At 26.8% G+C, this 9,684-nt stretch overlaps 2 protein-coding genes across 2 annotated transcripts; one reads left to right on the top strand and one right to left on the bottom strand.

The window, feature by feature from the left end:
• Positions 1-3,082: 3,082 nt before the first annotated feature.
• LOC113548937 (S-phase kinase-associated protein 2) lies at positions 3,083-5,798 on the top strand. Its single transcript, XM_026950045.1, has 9 exons — positions 3,083-3,362; positions 3,431-3,545; positions 3,993-4,065; positions 4,131-4,354; positions 4,415-4,505; positions 4,590-4,767; positions 4,951-5,078; positions 5,167-5,332; positions 5,407-5,798. Exons 1-9 carry the CDS (start codon positions 3,322-3,324, stop codon positions 5,621-5,623), a joined length of 1,233 nt encoding a protein of 410 aa, XP_026805846.1. The 5' UTR covers positions 3,083-3,321; the 3' UTR covers positions 5,624-5,798.
• Positions 5,799-8,175: 2,377 nt separating this feature from the next.
• LOC113555792 (eukaryotic translation initiation factor 3 subunit G-like) lies at positions 8,176-9,543 on the bottom strand. Its single transcript, XM_026960336.1, has 3 exons — positions 9,358-9,543; positions 8,786-9,288; positions 8,176-8,724 (listed from the first exon to the last, which is right to left on the bottom strand). The coding sequence occupies exons 2-3, from the start codon at positions 9,286-9,288 to the stop codon at positions 8,385-8,387; spliced, it is 843 nt and encodes a 280-aa protein (XP_026816137.1). The 5' UTR covers positions 9,358-9,543; the 3' UTR covers positions 8,176-8,384.
• Between the last annotated feature and the right edge of the window lie 141 nt (positions 9,544-9,684).

Consider the following 9,684-nt stretch of genomic DNA (forward strand, 5'->3'; position numbering starts at 1 on the left):
CTTCAGTGTTATAAATGACATCCTATAAAAACCACGTCATAAATAATTGGTATATTTAGTTAGTTAAATATTTTACTTTTTGTTTGAGTACCTATTTTTAGTTATTATTGGAATTAATTATTTATTTTGTATATGAATCTAGGTTAGGTTACATAGGTTCATTGCGAAAGTCATACACACAATTATAGAAATTTGCCCTGACGGTGAACTTGTTAAATGTTAATATAAAATATAATTATGATAAAAACAATAAATATAAGTATACAAATAAATTAACTTAAGTATAATACATGAAAAAAATTTGGTAAGTATAAACCGCAGTCAAAAATGAAATGCAAAAATAAAATACAATAGGTTGAAGAGACTTATTCAATATTACACTAGACTAGAAATAATATTGTAAATGCAAAAAAAAATCGAATGTTTTCTAACATTTTAATCAGTACAAGTGTAACCCAAGGAGGTATATCATCTCCTAAAATATTCAGTATTTATGCTTCAGATCATCCGTAGTATTGCAAGAGTATAAGACAATCTTGTCGCTGATTATATAGATGATAAACTCATAATTTCAATCCACGAAAATTCCTTTTTATTAGCTACGAGTGCTATGACTAATTTATAATCTCGCTTGATGTTTGAATTTTATGTCAGTATAGTACTTTAAATGGAGAATCAAACCAAACTAAATCAGTACGTCATACAACCTTCAACCTTAAAACGTAGATTCTTCCCGCTTGTTTTGGTAGACAGCATACCTGCATAGTACATATATCTTATACATTTATCCGATACCACAGCTATAGGTACCTATAACCTATAGAATAAACTCTAAATAGATATTCTATATAACTGTGTCCGATACAGTTACCTAAATATTTAGATAATTACTTTAAGCTCCACATTATATTATTATAAATTATTATATAATTTGCGTTCAGCAGATTCAATTTTATGCTGTTAGCTTTAATATTAGAGTCAATTTACCTATTATCAAACTTAAAGGTAATACAATTATCTAAAGCATCTCATAGGCTTTTATTGATATCTTAATTTTTAAGTTAATAATAGTTATGCAAAATATTAAAACTTTAAAACACTCGTAACTCGCTTAAAAATTAAAATATCAATATAAGCCTACTAGATGACCTAGATAATATTATTACCTTTAAGTTTAATAATAGGTATATTGACTCTAATATCAAAGTATTAAAGCTAATAGCATAAAATTGAATCTGGTGAACGCAAATTTGCTATGTTTTACGCAGTGGCGTGTCCAGGAATTTTCGATGTGGAGGGATACAGTGGATTCCGCTTAATGTGGGCACGTTAGGACCAACCCTGTTTGCCCACATTAAGCGTTTGCCCATAAAAACCAAAATTGGTTAAAAAAAAAAATTATAATATCAAAACAAGTCAACAAAATCCCTTACTGCATGAATTTTTATTTTTCCCGATAAAAATGTACTTTTTGTAAAAAACACCAGGAGGATGGGAAAAATATTTAAAAAATATTCAAGTGAAACTACTCTTAAAAGTTGATTGAGGATTAATTTTTGGCACATAATTAGGTTATGATATATATTTGAATATTTCAATAAGTATATTATACTTAAAAATCTATATTTATTTTTAAAATATTCTAGATAAAAAGTACTACAATTTTTTTTACCAAAGATCGGTAGTATTATTAGTATCAAATTGTTATTGTTGTAACATAAAGTGGGTAGTTTTTCACTTTGCACAACAATAATATTTTCAGTCGTTTATTTTTCATCTGAAGTTCACAATTTTATTGCTAGGTAGATGTAACTGGTCGTAGATGTAATGTTGCAACTTTATTTTCAACAATAGAAACTACGAAAAACTAATTTGTGCCATTTTTGGTACAATATGCAGAAAAGGGTTTTAAGTTTTAAATAATACCTAATGCTTTTTATTACTTTCGATAAACACAATCTCATAGATATTACGAAACCCGATTAAATTAATCGTTTTTAAATACATATGTGTATATTCTAACACTATGACAAAATAAAAATTGCCCACATAAACCAAATCGAGTGCCCATATTACGCGGCTTTTTTTAACGTTGTTAATATATATTTATATTGGGACCAGACCATATTGACCATATTAAGCGAATGCCCATATTAACCGGTGCCAGTGGCGTATTTTGAATGTTTTTTTTGGGGGGGGGGGTGACCAGATAATATAGGTATATACTTATTTGTTAATTGGTTGCAATATTCCTGTTTAACATCTACTACCACAAAGATCATAATATACTCATCAAATATTGTAATGAAACATTTTTATTTATTTAATTAAGAATTGTAATTTTTATGTATTTTAAATTATACAGGTATAAAATACCTACTGTAAACATAATTATTACAATGTATTTTGTTTGTTAAATTCGATACCAGTGATGCTATAAGAATAACAGTTTTATAAATAATTAAAAATATAATAGGATAATAATTACACTATTTAAAACTAAATTTATTTTCCTTCGTAATTAGTTTATTACTTTATATAAAAAAAAAACATTTAATATTTAAAGTCATAAATTTTGAAGGTAATTTGGCATACAATAATATGTGATTCGTTATTAACTAATTTAAAATTAGTTTATGACTTTATATAACATTAAATTAGTCAAAAAAACGAATCACATATTATTGTTTGCCAAATTCCCTTCAAAATTTATCGACATTAAATATTAAACTTTTTTTTTATATAAAGTAATAAACTAATTGAGAAGGAAAATAAATTTAGTTTTAAATAGTGTAATTATTATCCTATTATGATAAGGATGAATCTTATATTATATAACTACCAAGGTGGATATATATATATATATCTTACATATATACTTTGATAACTACTAGGGTGTCTAGAGTGGAGATACCTGTAGTTTTACTAGTTTTTACCACAGAATAGATTAAATACATAATACAACTTTTTTTATGAACTATTGTATTATCATCTTTTTATCCATGACTATATTTTTATAGGTTAGGTATTTTAATGAACCGCCAATTTTTTGTTTTACAGTCCATAGTAATAATAGTGATTAGCGCCTTTAACTGGTTGAATCACTTAAATCTAAAATAAATGGTGTAATGAAAATATGGTGGGTTGCAGAATGCTGAATAGTGTACTCTGGAGTTGACTTGTTGCGTTGGCATATGTCTTATAATTACGTCGCCCAGATTCTGCATACATATTATTACGAAGGAACAGTAATCCAAAGGTTGATTCTACTACGCCAGAAAGAAATCTGTTTTCTTGACAACTCTCCTATCCTTTTCAGGAATGGAGGATATACAAGATTCAACTCTGAAGAAGAATGATGTGTAAGTGTCTTGCGGATATTTATGTACAAATATCGCTATGTCATAATTGTTTTTGTCGATTGTCACAGGACTGTTAGTACAAGTTCATCAAGTTACTTTGAGGGCTGCAAAGACTTAGGTGTTTATAATTTGGAAAATAATCAAGTCTCCAAACGCTGTCGATATTTGTATCCTGATACCAAGGTATTAAATACATTTTTTTTACTCTATCTAATAATTTTATTGTGGTCCCAGTGTTATTTATTATAAACAGCATAATATAAATTAAAATCTAAGAAATATGGGTTTAATATTTTGGAAATCAAGTCTTAAAACTGTTAAAAATATCATTATCAAGATAAATATTTGTTAAATGTGTCTAAATATTAAAGACACTATAGTTTTATTTCAATTTAAAGTTCTAAAATTGTCCATCTGTATTTTTTCTTATGAAATTTATTTTCTAAAGAAATTTAAAATTGTATGACTTATTTTTGCTTCTAAAATAGTAAATAATAACATTTTATCTTTTACCTTTTTAAACATATATTTTAAAATTCTTAGGTAAAGATTATATTACATGATATTTATAATTTGATTTTCTAATTTTAATTGATTTTAACACCTAAGTTATATATTTTGTTTATTTAGGTATGGCCAATGGGTTATGGCTTAAATACCTATGCATATAAACGTAAGCAAAAAAAATGTCAAATGAGTAATGGTAAGTAAAATGTTGTATAATATATTCATTTATTCATTATTAAATTATGTAATATTTACTTACAGACGATTTTGATATATTACCAGAAGAAATAGTGCTAAAGATATTTCAAATGATGGACAAACGCACATTAATAAAATGTGCATTTGTTTGTCATAAATGGCGACGTATTTCATATGATGAATCCTTATGGCAATGTTTAAACATACCTTCTCGTCGTATGAGAATTTTGACTTTAGAAAATCTTCTTGGACGCAATATCAAATACTTTTCTGCTTCTCATTCAAATGTAAGTAACCCATTTTGTTCGTTTACCAAAATTATTAATGTGATTTCATTTATATTTTAGTTCTGTATTTTTGAAAACCAGTATTTATTTAAAACATCATTTTCCAAGTTACAGTACTTAGATTTGAGCGCTGCTTTTATACATGTTAAAAGTAAGTAATAATATATATTAATGAATAATTGTTAAATTTTAATATACTTATCTATTTATATATTTTTTTTTGTTTTATTTAAAGCACTAGGTTCATTAATAAATCAATGTTCTAATTTGATTAAATTGAGTTTGGAAAACTGTTCTGTAGATTCTTTATGTTGCCAGTACATTGGACACAATACTAATTTAAAAGTACTTAACTTAGCTTCTACAGTTGGTCTTGACCATAATGGCTTGGAACATATATTGTCTCTCCAAAAGTAAATATATTATGTGTCTAATAATCATTCTTAAGTCAAATAATTAGTTACAGTGGCATAGTTCACCACAATACCGATGACAGGTTAAACATAAAAAAATATATGTTTATATTGATTTTTCCTATTAATTTTTTTTTTTCTTACTGCCTTGGTTTAGTATAATTTTGATTATAAATATTTCAGTTTAGAAGAATTGAATGTGTCTTGGGCTGAATTGGAAGATGATAATTTACATTATCTAATAGCCAACATGATACCTAATATAAAACGCCTTAATATTAGTGGATTTTTGAAACGATTAGCAGATTTTGGTATGTTATTTTTAGTAAAAATGTTTAATGCTTCCTAATTTATTATTTGTTTTGTTGAATAGTTTAATTTTTATTGACAAAATTTCAGATTTGTCAAGGTTGAGTAGCCGTTGTGTGAAACTAATTGAATTAGATATTAGTGATAGCTTAGCTATTACTGCGAGTAGCTTGGATAAAATCTTAGAGAAAAACCAAGAATTAAAAGTGTTGTCTATGAACCGCTGTTATAATATTGATCATCCTAGACTTTTAAAGTGAGAAATATTTTAATGGTCTAAAATTTTTGGAAACTATATTAACTCTTATAATAATTAAAATTATGTTTCAGTCTAACAGAACTATCCAGAAGGAGAAGAAATCATATTATGCATTTGATTGAGGTGAATTATATAGGTTTAGCACCTGGCCGAATATTAACAGATTTAGCTTATAACGCAGATTTGATTTTGAAAACAAATCAAGGGGTGTTTTCTGGTATTGGCCGTCCAAAACTAGCTCATAATGAACATACCATTTGGGAAATTCCTGCTTTCATAGACTGTTAATACTTTACTCAAGGTATAATTATTAATTATCAATGTTCCATTGCCAATATACTGTGATTTAAGTTGTTATACACCATTAGAATAGCTATATGCATCTTTTTATTAATTCCAATAATCTTGGAAAAGTAACTATTATTTTTAATTATAATATTATATTTAATAATATTATTGAATATGTTGGGTAATTATTTTATGTCTTCTAATTTTTAATTTGATTATTTAAAACATAGAAATACATCTTGACTGATTGTTTTTTTTTTAAATTATTTTAGTTGATAAAAAAGAATTTTATCATTAAAGTGTTTAATTTATGAGAATTTTATTTTAAATAAAACAAATTTAGTTTACTATATTTAATTGATTATTGTATTTGTATACCTAATATAGTATATAACTTATGATTTTAATAAATTATATTTATCAATGAGGAATTTTATAAATTATTTTCTTTGATATATTTTTTATTATTTTTGTTAAAATATATTTAGTATTTCATTTGATATTAATATTAGAAAATTGGAAAACGGTTTTGTACACTGATAATATTTAAATTAACATGTATTTATAAGTTATTAATTAATATTAATTTATTTAAACCATACAGACATAAAGTCTAATAACAATATAGTTTATATACAAAATCATATTTTATGAACTAAAAAAATAATCAACAGTATGTACATTGGTCATTTTCATAACAATTAATAAAGTAGTTATTGCTAAAAACTATTAAAATAATCTAACATGTCATCTTTATCTACATAAAATTAACAATTTTGAATTTTTTAATATTGACAATATTAAATTTAGTGCTATCTATATACTTTTGTTTGGCAATTGTACAAAAGTTTTTTTTTCTCTCTTATAATATATTTAATTAGAAAAATATTTGAGAAATGGTATAAAAGATAAATTGGGTTTTCTTAATGGTAACAAATCGTAACTTCTATTTTTACTTAATTGATAGGATTATAGGGTAGAATTTTATCATATTTTAAATAAAATCGAACCGAATGCAGTACTAGAATTTTAGACTGAAAAAGAATTAATTGTCATTGTAATGACGTGTAAAAAGTGTCCAAGATTTAATGATTGTTTTAAAAATATTATATAGTATATAAATTAAAACTTTATATTAGGTTTTTTATTTCTAAAACACTAACAAAATATTTTATGCTCAGTGAAAAGCTTAAACATTTAATACAAGATCCCATATGCTATTTTTATAACAAAAAATGTGTTAATATACATTTTAAGTTCAAATGATAAATAATAAAACGTTACCTTTGTTGTAATTCAAAATCTATCATTCTTAGGAATTTTAAATTTTCTGAATATATTATAACTTTAACACAGTGGTGTCAAAATTTATAATGTTCACATCCATGTAAATTTAAGAAGTCGGACGCTACCAGCCGCGTAAATATTGATAATATTACACTCGTGAAGATTAGGCAAATTATAAACATAAAAATGCTGGGAAATCGAAACCAGCTGTTTTTTGTTGTTCTAAATGTTCTAATAGTTTTATTGAATGGCTATACTAAGTAAAATAATTGATCACAACCAGCCAAATATTTTAAATAACGAATAAAAGTAATTGTCCTATTATGACTACGGGTCGTCATCGGCTTGTAGCACCCGACATTGAATGACGTCATCATCGGAGCTGAACGTGTTAATATGTAGGAGTTCACATTTGTAATTGAGTATACAAATTTACATTAACCTAGGTGGGTGTCAAAGTTTTATGTAGAGGTGTTCAATGTCATAGGTAAAATTTTGGACTTTGTCGCCACTGCTTTAACATACAGTAAAATTATCAAAATATTTATATAATTTTAAACTATCTTAACTTAAATCTGTCTAGAATGTTTTACACTATGTCAAAGTTGAATAATTAACTATTAACAGCTATTAATATAATAATTATTATATAATAGATATGATTTGTTTTTAGCAGATATTAGTTCAACCTACCATATTATAACCAATAGTATTGATTTTATAATATACATAAGCACAATAGTAATATGACTAATATAATATAAATATAAACTTTCATTACAATTACTAATATAATAAATGCAATGTTTTCATTAAAAATTAAAATTAATTCAACCTATTGTATTAAAAATAGTACATTATATTACTAATATTAATTTAAAATTTAAAAATGTTTAAATTTATATATTACAATAAAAAAGACTTAGTAATATAATTTGATAGATTATCTCCACACAGAATTATTGTTTATTTATTTTTTGAAATACAATGATAAATATCATTGAATTTAAATTTAATATATTCATTAATCATTATAGTGTACCTACTATACAACAGAATAGTTAACTTAATAATTTCTTTGGCTTCAGTCGACATTTATCAGTCGATTTAAATGTTTAAAATTAGTCATTGTTGTATTCATGTAAGCAAAATAAATTAAGCAACCAGAAGTTTTGAAAAATCATAAGTTATAAAAATTGACAATTTTTCAAATATTTCTTGAAATGTTGGGAATTAGAATGTCAGAAAAGAAGTTTGGTAGTTGTGTAATTATTTTATTGATACTGAAAATAATATACTGTACAATATTAAACACAAAAAATGTAATTGCCAATATTTATTTAGTTGTAAATTGCAGACAATTATTAATTTATTGTTGACAACTAAATAACTGACTGGACTTTTAAAATTATTATTATAATATTATATAACAATTAAATATTTTTAAAATCCATCCATCACATGTATTAGAATTTTATGCAGCTTTATAGTTATTTGTTGACCAACCAACGTTCAATATTAAATGATCATATCCATAACCATGCAAGCCCTTAATGGCTCGTTCTGCATCTAATTTAGATTTGAAATTTACGAACGCATACCCTTTACATGTGCCTGTAATTTTGTTAGAAGCCAAGAAAATTCGAGCTATCTGCCCAAACTTACTGACTAGTTCACTCAAATCTGCTTCAGATGTGCTTTCTGAAAGATTTTCAATACGAATGGCTGGTACTTCATCATAACCGCGTGAGTAAGGATCTCGTTTTCCTGCGGTATTTGTAGCTCCTTCTCGTGCTGAAGGTGGGATGTAAGGTCTAAACAATACAATTATAAAATAAAAGATTTAGATGATAAAATTACAATGTAAATACTAACCTGTTAGTTCCTGTATTCTTTTCGAGTTCAGACACCTTCTCTTGCACTAATTTTTTGTCCTCAACAACCAATCCAGTGCCCTTGAGATGACATGAGAAAGACCAATGTTCGCCACCACATGTACGACACTTAATGTTCATGTTCACATTCTTCAACTTATCCAATGGGTTTTCCTCTGCTTTGTCATCATTGCCGGATAAGAACTGCATCTGTATCTCTTCAGCAGGTATAGTTGTCGCAATATTTGGCCCAACCTTGTCATTACGCGAGTCACCGAACTTGGGCCACGTCTTCCGCTCTGCTATCGTTTTAGAGACAAGTCGTTTTTCGATTTTGTAGGTGCGCACCACCTTTTCTTTCTTGTCGTCCTTGTTCCACCGGTATTCTGTTATGATCCTATTGTTTCCCACCTGTTCGGTTTTAGACTGCGGCAGCGTAGTTTTTACTAAGTGGTCCTCGACTTCGTCCGCCCAATTTATCTTGATCGAATCTTTGGTGTGCATCTATAAATTATTACAAAATGCCACGATTAGAAAAGCACGGACATGGTGCACAGTTTTGGTGGTACTTACCTTTATTGGACGTTCAAAAATGGATCAGAAAATATACGACTATCGCACTTTGCAGTCGCGAATAGCCAAATCCTACCAGTGGCGAAAGTCGGAAAGAAAAATCAAAGTCAAAGACTTTGACGAAAAATGGAAGTAACTAGAAAAAGTAAAGAAAGTAAACATCGCGTTGTTCTGTTATCTCAAAAACGTTACTCGTGAGTCTCGTGGACCGGACGAACGCGTCTCGGTTACTGACACTGCATACATTTACCAACGGTTGGCGACTCTGTGATCTGTAGCAGAATTTATCGCGATTTCTGACAGCCCGACTACGGCTGACGAATATTC

The sequence above is a fragment of the Rhopalosiphum maidis genome, chromosome 1, assembly GCF_003676215.2.
Source record: "Rhopalosiphum maidis isolate BTI-1 chromosome 1, ASM367621v3, whole genome shotgun sequence".
Taxonomy (NCBI): domain Eukaryota; kingdom Metazoa; phylum Arthropoda; class Insecta; order Hemiptera; family Aphididae; genus Rhopalosiphum; species Rhopalosiphum maidis.

Excerpts from the sequence above, each read along its gene's own strand:
- LOC113555792 (XM_026960336.1), bottom strand. The coding sequence starts at position 9,288 with ATGCACACCAAAGATTCGATCAAGATAAATTGGGCGGACGAAGTCGAG. Across the intron at positions 8,725-8,785 it reads AAGAATACAGGAACTAACAG|ACCTTACATCCCACCTTCAG; the intron begins GTTAGTATTTAC and ends TGTATTGTTTAG.
- LOC113548937 (XM_026950045.1), top strand. The coding sequence starts at position 3,322 with ATGGAGGATATACAAGATTCAACTCTGAAGAAGAATGATGT. Across the intron at positions 3,546-3,992 it reads ATTTGTATCCTGATACCAAG|GTATGGCCAATGGGTTATGG; the intron begins GTATTAAATACA and ends TTGTTTATTTAG. Across the intron at positions 4,066-4,130 it reads AAAATGTCAAATGAGTAATG|ACGATTTTGATATATTACCA; the intron begins GTAAGTAAAATG and ends ATTTACTTACAG.